The sequence below is a fragment of the Corythoichthys intestinalis genome, chromosome 9 (genome assembly GCF_030265065.1).
Source record: "Corythoichthys intestinalis isolate RoL2023-P3 chromosome 9, ASM3026506v1, whole genome shotgun sequence".
Classification (NCBI taxonomy): domain Eukaryota; kingdom Metazoa; phylum Chordata; class Actinopteri; order Syngnathiformes; family Syngnathidae; genus Corythoichthys; species Corythoichthys intestinalis.
This window is the reverse complement of record NC_080403.1, coordinates 8813843-8837216: the sequence shown is the minus strand read 5'-3', so window position 1 is coordinate 8837216 and position 23374 is coordinate 8813843. Positions and strand designations below refer to the sequence as shown.

The following is a 23374-nucleotide window of genomic DNA, read 5'->3' as shown; positions in this document are numbered from 1 at the left end:
ACAATTTGGTTTTTGCTACCTAACCCTTGTATATTTTTTATAAATAAATTACTGCTGTGATTTAATTTTTTCAATTATTGAAACATATCAGACTGTTTCAAAATTCTACAAAGGCGCGTGGGGTACAGCTTCAGCTTTCCGAGGACCTTCTTAAAGCGGTGATCAGAGGAAAATTGCTGCTACGACTCAGGAAAGCGAGAACGTGTAGACAAGTATTTCAGATTACTCATTGAGAATATTGAAACTGTGTAGTTATTTCAAGTCACCCTAGTACAGTCCCTTTTCTTAAATAACTCCAACAACTCGGCTGGTGTAAATCTGGTGCGTGGGCATTATCCCATTCTCCAGCTTGTTAGCTGGCTAGCTAGCTATTGCGGCTAGATTAGCTAGCTAGCTGACGTACGTAAACTATTGGTCAGCCACTTTCTTATTCAGCCGTCATACCGGGTAAGTCATTTTTTTGTGAATGTAAACGCGCATTTTTAGATGGTTGTAACTGTGTTCTCAACATGCTGGATTTTCTTTTCGAAAAATAAGATAAAATAGAGAAAATGGTTGCCAACAAACAGAAATGTTCAACTCTGTATGAAAACAAAAAAACTGCAACGCAGTCGACGTGTAAATGGTGTTAAATGGTGTTATACTTTATAAAGTTTTATTCAAGATTTCAAGTTACAGTCTGGCTTGTATAAATTTGCCAAATTGCAATAGTCAACATCCGCTGGTAAAGCCTGTAATCAATTAACTCGTTAATTGGATAGGAGCGTCAGGTGGAGTTCAGTTGGCGTCTTCGGACACAGCGTTTTTACGGTTGTTTTCATCTTTCTCCAAACTTCCACTACCTTTTTAACGACTTGTTTAATAAGGCAAGGAAATGTTATTCGTTGTGTATTAGTGGACACGACGGGCAATGCTTTTCAGGGACAAAGGGAAAGAAAATGCCGGACAATTGGAAACTTAAAATGAAACAACAGCAGCAGTAGTGTAATTGTCACAGCCGTTCCATTGTTTTTGTTTTTCTGCGGTTGTTGTTCATACCTGTACAGTAAGCTCTATTACAGTAGTGCAATTGACTGCAAATCATCTACAAACTAGCTTTTCTGTACCTTGTTTGGGTATATGATCATTGATTCAAGGGATAGCTTTCATTTGGTAGGCAATTGAAAGGGTCACTTTTCAGGTGGTCTGACATGGCTAAATTGACCACTACCCAAAGAGCTTTACAGGTTAACACTAGTAGGTGATGCTGCTACCATACCTACTAAGACCTATTTTGGGCGCTGAATTCATGTTTCCTCATTGTGATTTGATACAGCCTTTGCCTTATTTTCCTGGAAAAAAAAAATCCCAACTTTTTCCCCCCAGCAGTGTCATTGCTTTCATCGAAGCAGTGTTCCTGCCATGGACGGTGACGCATGTGTTGAAGATAAGAGTGGAGGTGATGTTGTTGTGGACCAAGTGAAAAAAGAACCAGCAGCCTCAGCTCCACATAGATACACCAAGGTGATGGGAGAGGTCATTTTTTAATCCATTAAACAAGTATAGCAGTATTTAACTTGGCTTCGTCAATATTTAGGAGGAGCTTCTTGACATAAAAGAGCTACCAATCTCCAATGAAAGACCAGAGTGTCTCTCAGAGAAATATGACAGGTAAGAATGTGCTATTGCAGGATGCTCGGGATTATTTTGTAAAGGAGCATAAAAGCTTATATTTTTGGATAAGAACATGAAAGGCAGTGAGGTGTCGCATCCTGGGTTGTCAGCGAGCAGGGTGGTTGGTAGGCATGTGCCGGTTACCGGGTTCAAGATTTACCGTGGTATTAAAAGGTCACGGTTTCAAAACCACTCAAATTTTCAGTCATACAGTAGTACGGTATTCGCTATTTTTCATGTCCCAAAAATGCAGCCAGAAGTGGCTTTGTGCGTCGGCGCTCACTCCTTCCCCTGGTTGTTGCTATGTGTGTCAGTGACGCTATTCTGCTAGATAGCCAGTGAATCAAAAAAACTCCAAACACAAGGCGTACTTTTCTTGAATTTATTGAGCTATCAAATCGTGGTAACTAAAATATACAAAATGAATACATTTAAAATGTACAATAGGACTTTTTCACATGTGAGTAGCTTCAACAGGTTAGCACCACGAAAAGTTCACCAAAAACAAAACACATTTTCCTTTCAAATTCAATATACAAAGTATCTAAAAACAAAGACGAATGTTAGCCTTGGCTTAGCTGGGAGAGCAACTTCGTTGAGGTTATAACTAGTCTCACAGCCGCTGAGTGAGTAACAAGCTTGAATGAAGGCAAAAGGGATAGCGTCGAAGATCACTAATTGCGACAGATGATGTCCTAAGCACATGCACGTACGCTGGACGATGTGAGGTGTCACTCCCAATGTTTTTTTTTTGTTTGTTTGTTTTTAGATGAAACCTTTTACTCAACAATATTTTCATATTTATTTATACATTTTTAACGTATTAACTTAAGAATTTTGTCTTAACACAAAAGCATGACATGTAGACTAGTTGACACAGTGGCTGAAAATGTTGAAGCTTCACTTGTGCCCCCCCCCCCCCCCCCCCAAAGTCATACAGTATATTTTTTATCTAGAAGTGTTTTTACCTTTTTATAGAAATGTTCTTTAATCTTGTGCAACTTGCTGTGGGTATAAGGCTATAAGTTCTATTTATTTGAATTGTATTTAAAATATTTTTCGTTTATTTATTTTAACATTATATTCATGTTCCAATTTGCAAATATGTTCTGGGGAAAAAATCCTGTTCAATGGAAAAAAGTTTTTACCCGTCTCAAATGAACACATTTTGGAGCTATAATTGCAATACCGTGAAACCGCGGTATTTTTGCTCACGGTTATCATACCATCAAAATCTCATACAGGAACATGCCTAGTGGTGGGGTCTTCTTTGGAGGGATAATGCTTTATCATGCTATTTTGGCTTCCTCCCACATTCCAAGAAAATGAATGTAAGGTTAATAGAGGACTCAAATTGCCTGTATTTGTTGAAAGGTTGTTGTATGCCTAAATATTTCCTACGGGTGTTTGCACATCCAAAATACCCCCCCCCCCCCCCCCCATTTGAACAAAGCTATCCAACCATTATATGAAATAATAAAAGGGTTATTCTTACAGTGGCGCCAAAGAAGCGGGGTGTAGAGGGGAATCTAAATTCATTTTTCAAATCAGTTGAACAGCACAATCAGATTGCAAAAAAAGTTTTAAATATTTTTTCTGAAAAAAAAATGTATAACAAACCAATGTGATTCTCTTTGATTTTTTAATTTTGTTTTCATTGGACATTTTTGCTCCGCAGTTTCACTAAATATTACTATATCGTATAAAAAAAAAAAAAATCTTCAATTTACCTGTAGATTATTTTGTTGCTTGTAGCTCTTAACTCACTCACTGCCATCGACAGTTACATACGTCAAACCCATTTCAACTGTGAAGGATGTCATTGAGTGATTTCATTGCCATTGACGGTATTATATGTTCAATTGAAGTGCCAGCACTTGGTCAAAGGGGATTGGACGTCTATCGCCGACAATGAGTTAATAATTAAAAATACATTTCAAAACCCGGACCTTATGCAAGTTTCAAATGAGAATTTTTTTCAGCATACTAAAACACCTTTTTTATGAGTAATATTTTCTTGCATCTACCGGGTGACACTTTATAATTTTGTTTTCTTACCTCTCTTAAAATTGAACAAATTCTTAAACGTCAGGGCTTTAGGCTACTCATGTGTTCCTTGGGGGGGATACTTGATTGGCATCATGCTGGCCATCTGTACATCTGTTCATTTTCATGTATGCCAACTTTGACAGTCAAGTATTTGATTTTAATTTCAAATGTATTCATTCAGTGATGGCGTCTGGGATCCAGAGAAATGGCATGCATCACTGTACCCCACCTCAGGGCGCAATTCTCCTATGGAAGGAGTTCCACTGAAAAGAAGAATCCCAGGTAAATGATTTAACGGTACTATCAAATAATTTTTAGTACATGCTGTTGAACACCTGGAAAAATAGTGAAGGTACCATCATTAGTGTTTTTATTGGGGCTGTCAAAATTATCGCGTTAATGGGCGTTAATTAATTTTTTAAATTAATCACTTTAAAGTATTTGACGCAATTAACGCAAGCACTGAATGACCCGCTCACGCGTTGCCTCAAACAGATTACAATGACTCCGTTTATGGACATTAAGAGTGAAGAGAATGCCACCAGCCACTTGGGGGCAGCGCCGTTCCATACTGTTATTCCTTCTACTAGTGGGAGAATTGGTATTTGTGAGACGTTTATGCTGTTACATTGTGCTGCTCCACGCATATTTCTGTAAGTTTTCTTCCTTTTAGTGGCAATTATGTGTCTCTTGTTGTATTTTGGGTAAGATATGTACAGAGATGTGTTATAAAGGCGAGTGGACACAGGCGTTCTTTGGACCGCGCCGTTTATTGGCATAAGCTTCGGCAACTCCTTCACAACAAACATAAGTATCTTTTAGTGAAAGCACAATAAAAATAATATTCCTATCTCTCCACAAAAAATAATGTTCACAAAAAGAAAAGCACTTCAGTCTGTAGTAATGAGGCCCTATTCTCACACAGTTAAACAACAATGCAAAGTGAACTGGCATGAACTGGCAACTTATTCAGACTTTGGTCACTCTATTATTATTATTTTTATTGTTAATATTATTAACTCTTGATTGAAAATTTTACAAATTTTATTAAACGAAAACATGAAGAGGGGTTTTAATATAAAGTTATAACTTGTAACTGTAACATTTATCTTTTAAGAACTACAAGTCTTTCTATCCGTGGATCACTTTAACAGAAAGAATGTTAATGATGCCATACAGTATGTGGATTTATTATAATAATACAAATACAGTACTTACGTGCAGTATGTTGTATGTATATATCAGTCTTGTCTTATCTTTCCATTTAACAATAATTTACAGAAAAATATGGCATATTTTAGAGATGGTTTGAATTACAATTAATTATGATTAATTAATTTTTAAGCTATGATTAACTCGATTAAAAATTTTAATCGTTTGACAGCCTAGTTTTTATTTATCTTTTCATCTGCTTAGTCATGCAGTTGGAGTTGAAGGAGGAATTGGTGCATTGTGCATGTGTTTATGCTTTTGTCATTAATATTTCTATTAAAGATGACCTTGCGAGTTGCTGTACACTTTTTTCCCCCTATGTTTTATGCACAAGATAGGTTAAAACGAGTGTGGGGATAAACTTGGATAAATTAATTCCTGTAACCCTATTAGGTAGCTAGTCTTGCTGTCAGTCATCTTCTCTACGTGTAATGAACTTGGCAGGCTAAACGGATGAATAGCGCAATACTGCCCTATTCTATAGGTTAATTTGATGGAAAGGAGAAACTTGCTTCAGATTACCGTAATTTCCCGAATATAACGCACACTTTTTTTCCCCAAAATCAACTTGTAAACTCATGGTGCGCATTATAAACGGGTACATGGATGGAGACAGAAATATATATGTATTATATATATATATAAACCGATTTTTTTTCATTGACACGGCCACGTTGTGTTGAAGAAACGTATGCGGCGACCCGTTGCTGACCATTACGGTATGTGACGTCACCGTTTTGTTTCGGTAATACTTCACTCTAATCGGCCGAATGATTTCGTCTGTGTTAAATTCTGCTTTTTTCACTCTTCATAAAGCACAGAATTTAGTTTCTTGAACTCATTTGAGTCGACGTTTATTGCAGCTCCGCAATTCGGACCATAACAAATGTAAGGACACACACTTCCTGTGTCCGTCAACTATATCGGTCCCTCGGGAAACTCAAACCCAAATAACAATAGTTCCTTTTGTTACTGTCGTGTTGACAGCTATGAGCTCTCACGGATTTCCGACTTACGTTCTCACTTTCATTTTACCGTATCAATCCATGGAAGAAACATTTATTCATCATGAGGAAACGAGCAAGTTATACAGCAGCCTTTAAAAGAAAAGTCACATCTGTTTTGTTTTCTCCTAGATTCTGGTAAGTTGGAGAAGTTGTCAAATCATATTATTACCGTTAATATTGTCATTTTACGGTAATGTTTTGAACTACCAATGTGCTATGCTTGTGCTGTGTTTCACCAATCAGTAAAATGACATCTCTGTATCTGTACACAAGCTCTGTTTTCTTCTAAAATTAGGGTGCGCGTTATAAACGGGTACAATAATTTTCCCTAGATTTTACAAGTAAATTTGGGGTGCGCATTATACACGGGTGCGCCTTATATTCGGGAAATTACGGTAAATTTAAAGAAATCCCTTCATTTAGAACTGCTAAATTGAAGTTTTAAATTATTCAAACCAAACGATAGTTTCGTGATGGATGGGTGGATGGGTGGATGGGTGGATGGATGGATGGATTGATTGAAATCTTAAGCATTCAGCATTTGAAAGGTAAAGCAAATATATAACAATATAATATAAATAATATAAACATAAAAATTTAGAATAAGAATTTTAATTTAAAATTTATAATGATATAAATTGGACTGGAGAATTGAATCATTCTTTTTATGTTTGGAAACAGATACCACAGTTGCTTGTTCAGTTTCAAATGTGGATTGCGATGGAACGGAGTGGCATTTTGTACAATGTGATCACGACTACTCTGATCCAATGATGGAAGATTCCAATGTTCTATTCTTAATACGTAGTTTTTTCAAAAATCAAAGCATTACAAAGACGCTAGCTTTATTAATTTTCCCACGCTGTGGTATTTGACAGTTGAGGGTGGGTTTTGTTTCAGAGGTTTGCAAGCCTCAATTTACATTGATTCCGCAGTGATTTTTCAAACTACTAAAATTTGGCGGGGGTTGAATCAAATCTTAAGACAGGGGTGCTCACTATTTTTTTTCTCCAAGATCTACTTTTCAAGGAGACAATCTCCCGCAGTCCAATTTTGACAGGGTGCATTCTAACTTTGACAGCGGGGAGAGGGGGGGGTCACCTAGAAAGCTCAGCAGCAATGTACTCTATGTGAGCTACTAATGAATTGACCAAGTCAAACTGATATGGATTCTTAAGTTATGTTGATGTATGTTGCATAACTATATATGTTGTACTCACAACATAATTGACTATATTTTTTGCTGTTTTTTTTTTTTGTGTTTTTTTTTAATGCTGCGATCTACCCACACTAGCGCTGTGATCGAACTAATGAGCACCCCAGCTTGAAGAAATTTTCAAATTTCATATACTTGTTATATTTTGACTGTGCTTCATTTTCCTTCAGATCCTCGTGAGAGGTTAAAGGAGGATGACTTGGATGTCGTACTGAGTCCACAGCGACGCAGTTTTGGAGGTGGATGCCAAGGCAATGCTGCACCTGCGCTCCACTCCTCCCGTCCAATCAGCCCTCTAGAAAATAAGGAGAATGAAACTCTTCGTTTATGCGGGACACGCAGAATTGGAAGTGGTCGTATAATTGCTGCACGAGCCTTTGAAAGAGAAGTCCGCCTCGAGAAGGAAAGGGAAAGGGACATCAGAGACTTCAAAGACAAAAGAGTCAGGGTTTGTTTTCATCGTTTTGTGTTCTCAAGCAGAAATCCTGGAATAAATGTAATTTCTTTACCCATGTGGATCAATCGTATATTTGATTCATGGCGGTCTTCTCTTTTGCCCGTTCAGAGAGACTTTGGGGATAAACGTATATTTAGTGAACGGCGAAGGAATGACTCTTATGCTGAAGAGGAGCCAGAGTGGTTCTCTGGAGGTCCTACGAGCCAGTCGGAGACAATTGAGCTCATTGGCTTTGATGACAAAATATTGGAAGATGATAGACGCAAGTCCAGGCGCTCAAGGAGGAAGCCAGAGTCTGTAAAAGAAGGCAAGTCAAAAAAATGTTTCTGATATTGGTGAATCTGCTGTTTAAGGTGCAATTTTGCATTCATGTAAATGTGTAGAATGTAATGGACAGCCAGAGGAGACAAACGTGAATCTGCGCTCTTCAACGGATCAGGAGGTTCCCCACCCTGATGTGCTGCCAGAGCAGTCCACTGGTGACTTTGACTTCAATGAATTTTTCAATCTGGAGAAGACCATGCCAGGCCTGGCGTCTGTAAGTGGTAGAGTGCATGGAGGTCTTTTGAGGTTCAAAGGTGTGACTATCATATCAGCTGTTATGTTTTTGCCTTCATTATCTTGTTTTGTTTAGATAACAGCTTGACCATTAATACGGCACTAATTTTAACTTATTGGCTGCCATTGATGTTGCTAGATGTCCAATCCATTTTGACTGGGACTTCTAGCGCCATCATTGGCATGAAAAGAATAGTCCTCCCAGTTTAAATGAATTGGACATCTATCATTTTCAATGGGGTGCAATAAATTAAGTACAAAAAAAAGAAAATTTAGTATTATTGGGGTAAGAATCTGAAGATTTTCATGATTTAAATTTTTTAATTTGACATTTTAATATATAATTTTATTTTCATGAAATAATGTAAAAAATGATTCGTAATAAAATTACCTTAGACTACTCAAAAGAAATAAGGGAACGCGAACGTAACATGTTGCAGATCTGAATGAAATATTCTTTCCATAGTTGAATGTGCTGACAACAAAGTCACACAAAAATAATCAATGAAAATCAATTTATCAACCCATGGAGATTTGGAGTTATACTCAAAATTAAAGTGGAAAAACACACTACATAAGGATCCAACTTTGATGTAATGTCCTTTAAACAATTCAAAATGAAGCTCAGTATTGTGTGTGTCTTCCGTGTGCCAGTATGACCTCTCTACAATGCTTGGGCATGTTCCATAAGAGGTGGCGGATGTTCTCCTGAGGGATCTCCTCCCAAATCTGGACCAGGGCATCAATGAGCTCCTGGGCAGTCTGAGGAGCAACCTGGAGTAATTTCCAGGAGACGGGTAGTTACTCCAGGAGAGCTGGAGAAGGTCCTTAAACCCTCAGCAGGATGGGTATCCCATCGTTTAGGAAGCGGACGAGCACTGCCAAAGCCCTACAAAATGACCTCCAGTAGGCCACTGGTGTGAATGTTTCTGTCCAAACAATCAGGAACAGGCTCCATGAGGATGGCCTGAGGGCCCGACGTCCTGTTGTGAGCCCCCGTGCTCACTGCCAAGCACCGTAGAGCTCGATTGGCATTTGCCACTACGCCACTGACTGTCCTCTTCACCGTTAAAAGCAACTTCAACCTGAACACATATGACAGATGTGAAAGCATCCGGAGATGCCGTGAGAACGTCATGCTGCCTGCAATGTCATTCTGCGTGACCGGTGTGGTGGTGGGTTAGTGATGATCGGGGGAGGCATATCCCTGGAAGGGCACACAGACCTCTACAGGTTAGATAATTGCACCCTGAGCTATGCTTGTGCAGTGGGACCTGGGTTCCTCCTGATCCACGACCCATGCCCAACCTGATGTGGCTGGAGTATGCAAGCAGTTCCTGAAGGAAGAAATTGCTAACACTGACTGGCCCCCACGTCCGCCTGAACTACACCTAATAGAACACCTCTGGTACATTATGTCTAGGTCCATCTGGCACTGCCAGGTTGCTCCTCGTACTGTCCTGGAGCTCAGTGATGCCCTGATCCAGATCTGGGAGGAGTATTTTGTATTTTTTTTTTTTTTTTTTTAACTACCTGTCCTGTTCGTGTCACCGCCCATGTTTGTTAGTGCAGGGGTCCCCAACCTATTCCACTAAGGCACACTGTGGGTGCAGGATTTCATTCTTACCAAACAAGATGACAACACTTTTTCCCCAATCTGGTGTTTTACAAGTGCAATCAGTTGATTGCAGTCAGGTGTGGCTTGTTTTAGCAGAAGCCTCATTGGTTCAACTGTCTCTGCTGGATCGGCTGGAACAAAAACCAGGACCCACAGTGTGCCTTGAGGACTGGGTTGAAAACCCCTGTGTTAGTGGTGGTGGTGTGTACACTTTAATTTTATTTTTTTTCTTTTATTTGTTGGTAGGCAGGGGCAGATTTTAGAAAAAATATTTATGGGGTGGTGAAAGGGGGTAGTAAATTCTTGAAGGATTAACATTTGGCAGCAAAAGATGTCAACTGATGTCTGGCAGTCAACGTTACCTTTATAAAAAACATCTTTGGTAGCCAATGAGTTGTGGACTTATTGTGGCCTGTAGCTTAGGAGTTAGCCAGTAGAGGGAATGTGCACTCTTCACGTGTGATCCTTTGTAAATTGGTCAAAGTTTTCAGCCTGTAGTAGCAAATTAGTGCTTGTATTTTTTTTTTTTTTAATGACATAAAAAAAGGTCACTTACACTATAAATGGTTAAATTATTCAACAGTACTCAATTAAAAAAACAAACAAACAAACAAACTCATGGTTAATTTTGTTTTCTTTTTAGATGATTGAGGACGTTTTAGGGGAAGGGCCTGTAACAGCAAGCCGCTTCAGTCAATGGTTCTCCAGCAACTTGAGCCCTTCAGGGAGCCGCTCCAGTAGTATGAGGTCCACTCCGCACGAGGAACTGGAAAAACTAGCAGGTATTTCTTTCCCCCCCCGCCTCTGCACCTGCTGTGAAGATGTCATGTTGTGCCAAATCTTGTAAGTCCGTTTGCCTTACTGTAGGGTTTGAAGCCCATGGCACAACATCTGGCCAAGGTGCTGCCCCATTCTTCACACCCATTCAGCCATCGGAGTGTAAGGAGAAAGTGGACATACTGGAACTGTTGCAAAAGGCCAATGTCGACCTGAAGCCTCTTCTTTCTACTCTCTCCCTCAACAAGGCTCGCCTACGGGAAAACAGTGAGTGCCAATTCATAGTTCGACCATGTAATTACATTGTCGGACATTTTGCACCGTTTTAAACTGAATTGTTTATATTAAGTTTATTGGCTTTATTTCAACAATAGATAATTCTGGAGCAGTGTTGTCCCTGGAGGAAGTGGAGGGAGGAATGAAGGGCATGAAACTGAACGCGGAACCGCAAGTGCAAAAGACAGTACCACCGCAGAGAGGAAATGGGACGCCCTTCATGGCTGAACACTTAGAAGAAGCTTTAACTGGTGGTCCCAGTGCTCGACCACGCTCCCGTGACACAGACATGTCAGCTTTTAATAAACTGGTCAGCACCATGAAAGCGAGCGGAACTCTGCCAACTCAACCCAAAACTAACAATTCAAGCAATGTAAGTATTTCTTTTAAATATGTTTTAAATGATGTATTCATCATTGTTAGATGTGGCAAAATGCTGTTTGGAAGCAATCTCATGTTGATGACGATGTAAGTTCTAGTCCTGTGTTTTCATGGTGTGAACACTGAACTCTGTGTGTTTGTGTATGATGCTCATTGGGCAATCCCAAAGTTCTCTGATGAAATACAGGTTCCACTGCACTCACTAATTTAATCTTTTTGTTACGTTGTAGCGACCTTCAGACCAATCTATAGTGCCACTGACAGAAGTTCCAATGCCTCTTCAGCAACCGAAAAACATATTCCAGGTACTTAAGACTTTATTGGCTGTCCTTGTACAGTATTCATCATTAGATTGAACACGAAGCTGTAGCTTTAAAAATATTTGTATTCTGTAAACTATTAACCACCTTTTGCCGCTATTTTAAACCCGTTGACGGTGATGGACATCTCATCTACTGTGAGGGCTGACAGCTGATGAATGAATGTTCATTTGCTGCCACTTCTCCTAGTTTAAACGGATTGGACGTCAACTAGTGACAAACAAATGTAAATTCCCAGCAGAAGGACGAAAAACAATCACATTATTGGAGGTCTCTCATTGTCAATAGCACTGAGTTTGGCGAGACTTTGGAGGTTTGGCATAACGTTAGCTGAAAATGTGTGTTTTGCAACATAGGAGCTCTTGGGAGGGCCAGCTCGTAGTCGCTCCCCAGTGCTACTTGGCAACCTTTTGGGAAACTCTGAGGTCTCTGTTGCTCCCAACTCACTACATGGCCTACATAAGGGTCCCTCACCCCCCCTCTTCCCTCAGAGGGCAATCTCACCTGACTACTTCAACAGTCACTTGCAACATTCAGCAGGTAACAAAAAAAAAATCCTGTTTTTGAAAGGGTGGGATTTTACAATTTTCTGAATCTACCATTCGAGCCTATCTCAGCGGACTATGGGTACAGGACCATTTGTTTGTTTGTTTGGTTTTTTTTTTTTTTTTTTGGCTCCCTTACCTCTGGAGGCAAATAATGAATGCTTACCTTTTGCGGCTAAGACTAACTTAAAAACTTTTGAAGACATGGCGTCCACATATTTGGACATCGCATTTTGGGTCATGTACTAAAATGGTATACAAGTTTGACCAGGTCCAAATTAGAATGGCTGTACGTGATTTAGAAGAATATATCATTTAAACAATTATGAAAAAATACCATTACAAATTATTTTTTTAAATTTTCTTTTCAATAAACAAACAAATACCCTCTGGTTAAGGCCTCCAGTAACGCTTGATAAATAAGAAAAAAAGCATAAGAGATTTAAAAAATATATAAATTAAAAATAAATATTTTAAATAGTATATTTTCAGTCATTTGTGTTTTTTTTAAAACGAAATTACAAAATTTGAAATGGTATTTTTAGTTTTCTTCCTCTATTCTTTAAAGATATAAAGAAAATATTTACATGTCTTTTAGCTGATTACATGACATTGACAATAGACATCCATTTCATTTAAACTAGTAGGTGTGGCTGTGAATGCTCAGCTTTCATTGTCATTGATGGGCTTGGACATCCAATCCATTTTGACTGGGAGGGCTAGCAGGGATTCTCTTCCAGTCAAAATGGTTTAGACTGCTTTCACTGTCAATGGCAGCCAATTAGTTATATGTATGCCCTATAAAATGGCTGATTCCTTTCTACCCTTCATGTTACCTTCAGGCTTTCCAGTTGTTGCCCAACCCATGATGCCTGAACAATATGCTGATATACACCGGTCTATGAGCCCTGCAGCTGCAGCCCAACATCAGGTAGCGTGACAGTTTCCTCTGTGGAGGAATTTGAGTGTGCTGCCTAATAAATGACACCATAAACATGATGAGTGCTGTATTTTAAAGACCTCAGCATTTGTTTTCCATTCTATAAATTGCAGGTCAATTCGATGTGGAGTTGAAATGCTTTGACTTTTCAGTAAACAGTGTACAGCAGGGGTGTCCAAACTTTTTGCAAAGGGGGCCAGATTTGGTGTGGTGAAAATGTGGGGGGCCGACCTTGGTTGACGTCCTTTACGTAGAACAATATATTTAAGCAAATTTTAGCAAGCCATTCTGTGTGTCACATTTGCTTTATTTTTTTTATTTCATAATATCAACAATCTCGCAACTAGCCTTTGTGGCGTTCTCTTTCGATTCTCGGGTTCTTACTGCTGCTGTGAAATTAAACTAGCTTTAAGTTGCTCTAATTTCTCGCTACGTATCTTCCCTGTAATCTTGTCGTACATGTCAGCGTGTCTTGTTTGGTAATATCTCCTCACATTGAACTCTTTAACAACAGCGACTGTCTCTTTGCAAATAAGGCAGACACAATTTTTGTGTATTTTAGTGAAGAAATAGTCCAATTTCCACCTATCCCTGAAGCGTCGGCCGTCGCAGTCAACTTTCTTTTTTGTGTTGTCACCATTTTAGAAAATTGGGAGTTAAGGGTCACATGGGGTAATGCTGCTTAGAGTGCTGCTGCCTTTTAGTGGGTAAATGAGGGGCAGCATTTAGTGTGTAAGCTACTTCATATGATGGTAGCAGTACTGCTGACCAATTTATTAAGTCTGTGTACGGGCCAGACGTTACTGATTTTATGACAGAGGCTGGGGACCGGATGAAATTTGACCAAGGGCCGCATTTGGCCCCCGAGCCGGACTTTGGACATGTCTGGTGTACAGTATATATTTTTGTGTCCAATTTAACATGTGAAATGTCACCTCACACCTCTTAAAAGAGAATTGTAATACTAAGGCGCTGTGAGATATCAATAGAACAGTTATGTGGCAAGATAACAAATATTAATAAAGTTAACAAAAAAATAAAATCCCATTCATATTTGTCTGTTTGCAGAGCAAAAGCCTATGATAGCACAACAAATGATAATTATTCTATACATTACTCTATTTTGCGGTCACGGTGTATCAGCTTCACAAAAAGAAATGCAAAACCATTCGGTGGTTCATCAGTGTGATTGCTCCCCTCAATGATCGTTTCATTAGGCTGCATTGGCTTTCGTTTGGGCTTAAATTGACAAACCAAAACACCAAAGAAAGGTTCATAACTCTCCTCGTCACCATTAGAAGAACGTTCGTTACGTCGGATTCGTCGCTGCACCTAGAAACAAAATTGTCCACCATCATCGCCGCCATTCAGTACTAATGCTGCATTCCAGAGAAGTGGGAAGTGGGATTTATCCCACTCGGATGGTACCAGTTCCAACCTCAAAGCGTTCCAAGCGAATGTAAAATGCAAAGTTGGGTGATCGCGAAAAGTTTTTTTATTATGTTTATCAAAAGGCATCTTGACCTACATCAAACCTGCCTTCTCGCAAGCAATCAAATAGTGGAGGAAAAACAGCGGCTGATGTAAATGGCACACGCTGTAAACTGCCCTCTTTAGTTGCATCCTCGCTGAAAGTCAATTTATAAATGATCTGAAAATTCATTAAGCTAATTCACTGTGAGAGCATTTTATTATTTAACTTCATTATTGTGTCGCCAGTGTGTTGTCTGAGTCTTTTATTTAACTGATAAAAGTTGTCTGACTACCAGTAGCCATCCTACCGCGGAGTGTCTAGCCCCGGCATAAAATACTTGCTCATTGACAGACACAATAACACACACTGCACTTGAAGTCACAGAGAACAGTTCTTTTAATTATTTAATAATAAATAGATAGATGAATATATTATTATAATCGTGTAAACTATGTTTTACCATTCACGGTCTGTTGTGTTTCCATGGGCATCGCCATTTTGTCCAGTGACGTCTGATTGAAACAACTTGGAAGTCGGGGTCGATATTTTTTCTCCGACTTCGCGACTTGGACATCCCAGTTCGAGTGGCGTTCCAATGATATTTTCCTCGTCGGAGGTCGGAAAACTCAAGACTTCCCACTTTTCTAAGATGTAGCATAAGCACTGAGCCGGGTTTTTCCTTGTTGTGACGTCACGCACACAATATGCTAGATTTCCGGGATCTCTGGCACCGGTCGTTTTAGCTTGACAATCGATCCAAATTTGTATCATTTTCCTGGTGTTGCCATGTGTGTAATTACACGAAGTAGCATGATATGAATCCAAAAGGCATGCGTTTATGGATAAATGATGGAATGTTAGCATTTCCCCAGGTGTTGTAATACTCTTTAATTAATGTGTGTAACATTTTGAGAGGGATGTCTTTTGTATGTTTTTATTTTTGAGAGCAAACGGAATCCACCGCAGATTATTGTGGTTATCACAATTTACTAATTTATTAAATTTGTTACTTTTTGCCAGATGAGGACACTCGCAAAACCAGTAAATCATGCAGATCTAGAAGCCCTGGCATTTCAACAGGACCTTGCACTACATGCCCATCAGCAATTCCAGTCTGGTTACAACAGGCTGCCGCAAGACAAATCTTTTCGTAATCGGTGAGTGGGTTTCTAATTTAGCTTTAAAAGTAACAATACAGTGGTACTTCAACTTCCGAGTGACCCAACTTTTCAAGATGAGACCAGTCATACCACCTTTTTATTGTGTTGAGGTGTGCGCTACAATTTGAGTCAAGAGTAGGCCTGTCAGTTTTTTTTTTTCCCCCCACGAAATTATTTTTGAGGAAACTATGGGACTAATGATGGATCAGGGTTGCAAGTTTTTTTTGTTTTTTTTTAGGCCTGCAGCAAATTATGAAAATATAATTGAATAATTCCTGCACAAGAAGCTACAGCTCAGCCTCTACTCTGTTAAGCGTCCGTTTCAACACTAGATCGAGCAAGTCACTGAAACGGTGCCTCTCAGTTTAGCTGCTATAGCGCAGTAATTCCAGTGGTTGCTTCTGTCACTCAGAATGATAAGGAGATGGGGCCACCAGCTTCCAGATTTTCATTAAAGTTAACGTGCGTGAGGCCGATCTTTTGCTGGGAGAAAAATAAATGAGAAGCACTGGTTCAGTAACGAAAGATTGTCGGGTGTGAGTCCAAAAAAGTGCCAATTTCTTTATTCTTGTCAACAAAAAATTCCTCTTCATTGTACTGTAAATATTCCATCCTGTGTATTTTAAAGGAGTGACTGTTCAAATTAATTTGTGATATATATAATGTTCATTGTGTTCGGACCATGCATCTATTTTTCGGAAATCGGCCTTTTGATAAACTTTGACCACCCCTTCGGTAGCTGGATAGATTGCTTTGTATTGCTTTAGCTGAAAACGGTATCCGTGAAGTCTAAAATCCAATTATTTGAATTTAAGGCCTTAAAATGACTAAAATTATCCTAAAATGTGATCAAAGGTCTTAAATACAATTTTGAAAGGTCTTAAAAATTTTGATGTTACTTTTATTCAGAATGTGCATAATTTTTAGTCTGTTTTGAATTTTAAGGACTTTATAACTTAACTACAAAGTGGAACTACTGTACCTGTGGTGCCTGGTCAAAATTTATCAAACAGAAGCAGGTTTTGCTGTGCACGTGCAGTTGCGTGTTGACAGCTTAGTTGGCATAGTCATAGCGGAGAAAACTTAGCAGAGCCGTTTTACACTAGTTACATACATGGGCAAATGCAAATTTATTGATTTGTGGCTTGAAAACTGAGTTCAGCGCATGGTTGAAGCCAGTGGAGGTAAACTCTTAGGAAGCTCACTGCACTTTGTGCCAGAAAATTTTACAACTTGAACATTGGATATCAGGGCATTGGAATCCAATTGTAAATCTGAAAAGCACAAAGCGGTCATGAAATGCCAGCAGCAAACACCATTTGTGGTTCACATGTTCGTTCACAAAAGAGAAAATTCTACTGTTTTTGGTTAGGTTAGGCATTAAGCCTGTCGCAATATGCAATAATTCCATTTATTGCACGATAAATAAAAATAAAGGCGGTAATTTTTCCGCTGCGATTTATCGCCTCGCGCGCACGTACGCAGACGTGCTGTTAAAAGTTCGGATTCCTTGTTACCAACTCCGCAAAATGCACCTTCATTCCAGGTCCGGCAAAAAATGGCGCCGGAGCCAATCGTTCCCATTATATCGTATTGTTCAACGTATACCGGCCGCGTCAATGCTCCGGATTGAATGCGGACCATCTCTGGCGTGCCTTTGTTGACGTGTATGCGCTCCCGTCAGGGGTGACATTTCACGCGGGGCGGCTATTTTTCGGCACAACACCGGATATTTACAACTAAGTCTGCCAAAACATTGTTACCGACTTGGCTGCTACGAACAACCTCGCTTTGACAACGGACAGCTGAATGGACATGAGGAACATTGAGTGGCAAATTAAAAGTGCTGTGCTTCAAACTCGTCCTGTTTATGAAAGTCGATTGTCATATGCTGGTGTTGTGCAGTAATGAGCAGGCGTGACTTCTGTGGCGTTTGCTAACTTTTTTAATGCGCGCACACACTAAATATCATGAAATAGCAAACTAGATGTGCTACGTCCCATGCCATTGGCTACCTGAGCCCAGAGTGATTATGGGACACGTAGTCCATATACTACATCGATGAATTATAAACCGCCATGACTGAATAGAAGTTAAGAAGGCCAAATCAATCCATACCAGTTACTATAGATAATGCTGCGAATATTGTTAATTCAGTACGTGACACAGATGGATTCGGACCACAAATAGGATGTCTTGCTCATGTAGTAAACCTAGCTGCTAAGAGCGCTCTTGCAATCAACAGTGTGCCCCGCCTCAATTTACAAACAGTAAAGATTGTTCTCAGTACTTTTATACAAAATTTCTTCAGATCAGTAAGAAGTAGCACATAAATATTATGCACTAAAATGCATGTTTACATGATGGCAATTGTTTTTTTTTTTCCACAGCATTAAATATTGAATCGGATCGAAAATTGTGTCCCCCGTATCGAAAATCGTACCGAACCGTGACTTAACTGTATCATTGCATCCCTATAGAAGACCATTGCAGAAGCTATGAGGGGAAAAGTTTTCATTTGCCTAAATGCTTAAGTTATTAAGTGCAATTTTTTTTTATTTTTTCTTAAACACATTTTATTCTGTTTCAGTGCGGTATTAATATTGTTTTTTACTTAAGAGGCATTGTCTATTGTTTTTAGTTGTGAGTCCTTATAGGATTCAAGTTTTTTCATTTAAGAGTAAATATTTTTCGCGTTTAAATGGGTGTACTTGATCTATTAATATACTGTATTCTCACTGTTATTGTAAATTTTTTTTTTTTTTTTTAAATTGGGGGGGCGCAATAATATCGCGTATCGCAATTTATAAGATATCGCACACTAAAATTTGTTAATCGCGACAGGCCTATTAAGCATTTTGTATCACTATGTGAAAACTCTGGGCATAAATTCATTTAATTTGCAAGTAATTCAGGGCTTTCAATTTTCCTTCGAAATTTTAAACTTTTTTTTTTTATGCCGGTATCAATGTGAAATGGGTCTTAAAATTCATTCATTATGGTCTTAAATTTGGCTTGTAGAACCCTGTAAATTGATTGAAAGCCCTTGAATCTAATTGTGGCAAGATTTTGTAAATATGGAAAAATGGCAAAAGGTTGTCCAACAAAATATCGCATCATTATGAAATTGATTTGGGCCCCTCTGACATGTAAAGGAATCTATCCAGTCAGTGACCTCAAGAACAAGAATAAAACTGTTTACCCTAATGTCATGTTTTTTGTATAGCAGTGACTTGTTTTCCAAAGTTTTTTTCCCCCCCTCACTACTACTGGAATGTTTTCAACCTCAAAACCAAATGGATGTTATTTACCAACTAAGTAATGAAGACTAGGTGAGTTCAGGGATGTCCCGATCCAGGTCTTTCACTTCCGATCCGATATTGTTTTGCACTTCCGATCCGATACCGGTACTGGCCGATACCGATACCGGCCTATCTGAGCATGTGTTAGTTATTTAGCCTCCTTACTTAGTTGTCAGACTCAAGTTGAAAAGGGTTTTAGTACTCTTGATAACAACTAGCCAGCTGAATTAGGTGAGTTTGAATAACACACAACGGTTGGTAACAAGAAACTGACCTGTTTATTCAGTGACTAACACAAAACATTATAAATAACAAACAGAAATGGCATAGTCAGTCAGTAAAACGTGCAAATAATATTGTAACCTGTCTTAAAAAAGCAAAACACACAAACCTCAGTGGAAAATCCCACAAACCCCCAAGGTATTAGATGCTTTTAATGTTTCGTGCATTAGTTACAATAATTGTATAAAAAGCCTCTCAGGTTTAAATAAACTATTCCAGTATCAAGTTAACATTTTAAAACAATTAATAAAATACTCAAGTCCCCATTCTGCATCAGCAGCTTTAAACTACATTCAATTAAATTTTGCAAATCAACTGTTAAAGTTGTTAAAATTGCTCCCGTCATTCCATAATTTCCCTTCTGTCTGCTTTTGACATTTTAAAACTGTTTTGAAGATAGATTCAAGTCAAGATTTTGCCGATTTAGGAGTATTTTAGATAAAAAGATAATTAGGTTCGCTTGGAAGGTTCACAACAGCCTACTAGGGAAGTCTCCTGCTTTAAGATGGCGGCTGTTTACTAACGCATCAAGTTTCCATACTTCAATGTTGCGAACGCCGTCGAGTCTGTCATCATGCATCTAGTTCTGTATACATATGATATCTATTATCTACAATAAAACGATGTTCACGTAGTTTGTAGCGGTTGTCCGCGGCACTCAGGTATTCTTGTGTTTTTTATCCAGCGGCATGAGTTGAGCTAAAGCCGTGAGTCGAGCATTGGCATTACCCGGGTCGATGACAAGCATGTTTACTCTCGGGACGCAATGCGGTCCGTTTCTCATTGCGCAAAGACCGCGCTGTGTATTAGTTCAGCTTTACTTGACATATTTCAGTAATTGGAATTTGGATGTTTGTGAATCGTTCTCGAATCTTCCAGCATGTTGTACCGTGGTTCTAAGTGTTGGATGGTGCGTCTTTACTCACGAGAGATAATGGCTCGTCATCCGGAATGAATTCTTCGGCGATGACTTGTTATTCCCTGGGCTTTGGGACTGTCAAGTGCCAGTTTGTCACGCATAGCAAAAGTTTCTGCCAGTGTTAGTTGCGTAGGACCTTTCTTTTTGTCTTCGGTTTTCTTAACATACTCCTCATATTGTTTGTGGTGGTATTTCGGTAAATGCTTGATTAGGTTGGTTGTATTAAAACTTCTTACAACTAGACTAGATCGGAAGTCTGGATCGGAATTTTTTCGTGTCGGCCGATCCAAAACCGATGCGCATTTTTTTTGCCCATATCGGCGTCCGATCCGATCCAAATATCGAATCGGGACATCTCTAGGTGAGTTATTACTTACTTGCTTTGATGTGGTCTGCTTCAGTCCACAGCGTGTTAACCGTTCTCCAGGCCCCCAGCCTGCTGGAAGAAACTCACCAGGCAGTGCCGTCACCAGCATGGTAAGCAAAACCTTTATCGTCCCTGTTCCAAAATGTTTTGCTATGAATTAAACTTTCTTTTTCCTCTTGCAACAGTTGTCACCCTCATTTACACCTACATCGGTTATCCGCAAAATGTATGCAACAAAAGAGAAAAGCAAAGATGATCCATCAAGTCGACCAGAGACCAAAGAGGAGGGGGTATTGCATTCTCAAGATGGTACAGAGCCACCATTTGCCTGAAAAGTTATGTCTGGTTAGAGATTACCAAATGTGGGCATTGCTTATGTGTTTACAGAGAGCAACTCTTCTAGTTTACACCTGGAAGCAGTGGAAGGGAATGGCACCCAGTCTGGCAGCATCAAGACTAGCTCTCAGACCTTACTAAGCAAGGACCAGGAGCGACTCAGGCCACATTCTACTGGACAGCATACACCTACCACAGCGCCAACCTCAACCTTCCCCCGTTCCATCTATCCAGTACCACTTATGTCCCACGTACCAATGGTGCGCCCTCCTCCTCACCTCCATCCTAACGTGGTTCAAAGAATGCTGACACAGGGAATCCAGCCCCAGCAGCTTGGACCAGCGCTGGTCCAAGCAGGTAATGGTTTGCCTGGCACATTTTAGTTCCCGCTCATGCAATCCACTTTTAATCGAGTAGATCCCATACCTGATAATTTCAGTAAAGGTTGTCTTGCCTGTGTCATACTCAGGCATATATCCACCACACGTTGACCTTGCGCAACTTCAAGGCTTGCCCCCTGCAATACTGGGCCAAACCTTGTACCCTCTCAACGCAACGGGAGGCCATCCGCTTCTACCTCCAAGGGCAAACAGTCACATGCAGCTTGCAGTGATGCAGCAGCAACTTCAGCAACAGAGACAAAGTGAGGAAAATCTATAATTGAAATTAGTCATGACCAGCACAATAAAGTTATTCTTGATTCTTGACATTTTACAGTTGACATTTAAGAGTACACTTATGAGAATTATATAATTAACAGTGCTTGCTTAACACTTTGATCATCATGTTCCATGGCCAGCTTGTATTTGAAGTTCAGTACTGACTGGTTGACCAGCCATATTACAATGCAGAATTAAACTACTAAAAGCATGGCACAAAATTTACATGTGTGTGCCTTGGCCTGTTTTGAAAAACCAGATTTGGATCACCAGAGTCAACTAATGTAGTAATTTATGGTAAACAGCCAGAAACATTAGTGATTAGTTTAAAAAAAAAAAAAAAGAAAAGGCATGTAATTTTGAAAAGCTTTTTCTCACCAAAGTGTGATTGACTGTGATTCTTTAGTCATTGTCTATTGCTGCTAGCTTATAATTTTTTTTTTTTTTTGCTGTTCCCTCGCAGTACATCCAGGCCCCCAGTCTCAAAACCAAGGGCCTCATCGTTCAAATGGCCCACAGCGACACGACAGAAGTCCCCCTCCAGGCCTGGCCAAGTGGTTTGGAGCTGACGTCCTGGATCAACAACTCCCCTCTATGCCAGCCAAGGTCATAAGCGTAGACGAGTTGGAGTTCCGGCCATAAAGAACTTAATTTTGAGGTGGACTGTGAATTGTTTTCCGTTTTCTCGCCCTTATAAACATGTTTAAATGTGAACTTTAATTTGAAGCCACAGCACACAACTGGACTGTCTTTTTGACTCTAACCTCAGTCAAAGCTCTTAAAATGTAAACCGGGCAATGGAGACGAGTTACTGCAGCTAAGTGACTTTTTTTGTTTAGGTTTTTGTTATTGTTGCTCTCGTTTTGTATTAGACTCTAGCAGTGAATCTGGGAGTAACTTGTGTATAGTCACAATTGTACAGATGACGGGATATTATCTTTGTCCCACTGTAAATAGTAATGTTTTTTTTTTGTTTTGTTTTTTTTTGGTATGGGGAGGTGAAACCATCGTGAAGTTTAAATGCTGAATGTCAGAGCGTGTAGCACTCCTTGTTGACTTTTTGTTTTCCTCATCAACTGCACTGAGAGCTACTACGAGCAATGGATGGGGCAGGTTGGTGTGTACCTTTCCCTTGCTGGTGGCTCAGTTCTGTAGATGCATCATTATTAATCATTATTATTATTAAATGATGTAGCAGCATCATTTCAAGACTACTCCAAGGGACTGCTGGTTGTGCCTTCTGTGTATTTGTTTTCCTTTGGAACTGTATCCTCTCCCATCCAAACTGCCACAAGAGGAGGCAGTCTCACAATTTCTGCGGGTGTTTGGATTCAGTTGTTTGTGCTATTAAGTTATAAAGCACAGATAGAAATAATAAATAAAAGTGACAAACTATTTGAATATTAAGTGGTTTTGTAGTTTTCCCTCTTATCCTGGTTATTTTATTAATACAATGCGGACATTCCGTGAAGGGAATAGGATAATTATGTGAAACCTCTTTTTGCATGCTTTCCCTCATCTAGGAAATATTCAATTTAAATGTCAGTGATGTAAACTGAATTATAACATGAATTTAGCATATTTTCATTTTTCTCATTTTTCTATGTTACTGCAATTTCAAGGAATTTAATAGGTCACAACTGCGTAGTCCTGGTTATCTTGGAAGCCTCTAGCCTTTTGTCTGAGCAGGCTTCGTCAGCTCTAGCGCAGCGAATATACGGGTGGCCAAACTAGTCCTCAAGGGCAGAAATGGGTCTTTGTTCCAATCGATCCAGCGCAGACAGTTTAACCAATGCAATTTCTGCGGAAGCAAATGCTTGACTGCAATCAAATGATTGCACTTTTCAGATGCCAGATTGGTGAAAA

General features: G+C 39.4%; 1 protein-coding gene across 7 annotated transcripts; it reads left to right on the top strand.

The window, feature by feature from the left end:
- Window positions 1-151: 151 nt before the first annotated feature.
- Window positions 152-22909, top strand: eif4enif1 (eukaryotic translation initiation factor 4E nuclear import factor 1). 7 transcript variants are annotated; one of them, XM_057846734.1, is made up of 19 exons: window positions 152-447; window positions 1369-1503; window positions 1577-1650; window positions 3884-3984; window positions 7308-7585; window positions 7703-7901; window positions 7978-8132; window positions 10414-10552; window positions 10638-10814; window positions 10922-11196; window positions 11435-11509; window positions 11881-12064; window positions 12912-13000; window positions 15504-15640; window positions 20548-20623; window positions 20699-20822; window positions 20901-21206; window positions 21319-21492; window positions 21972-22909. In XM_057846734.1, exons 2-19 carry the CDS (start codon window positions 1402-1404, stop codon window positions 22148-22150), a joined length of 2844 nt encoding a protein of 947 aa, XP_057702717.1. In that variant the 5' UTR covers window positions 152-447; window positions 1369-1401; the 3' UTR covers window positions 22151-22909. The 7 variants fall into 7 exon arrangements, with proteins under 7 accessions (XP_057702717.1, XP_057702713.1, XP_057702714.1 ...); XM_057846730.1 differs by having other exon boundaries at window positions 1366-1503; XM_057846731.1 differs by lacking the exon at window positions 152-447 and adding an exon at window positions 713-866 and having other exon boundaries at window positions 1366-1503.
- The last annotated feature ends 465 nt before the right edge of the window (window positions 22910-23374 follow it).

Excerpts from the sequence above, each read along its gene's own strand:
- eif4enif1 (XM_057846734.1), top strand. The coding sequence starts at position 1,402 with ATGGACGGTGACGCATGTGTTGAAGATAAGAGTGGAGGTGATGTTGTT. Across the intron at positions 12,065-12,911 it reads TCACTTGCAACATTCAGCAG|GCTTTCCAGTTGTTGCCCAA; the intron begins GTAACAAAAAAA and ends TGTTACCTTCAG. Across the intron at positions 21,207-21,318 it reads ACCAGCGCTGGTCCAAGCAG|GCATATATCCACCACACGTT; the intron begins GTAATGGTTTGC and ends TGTCATACTCAG.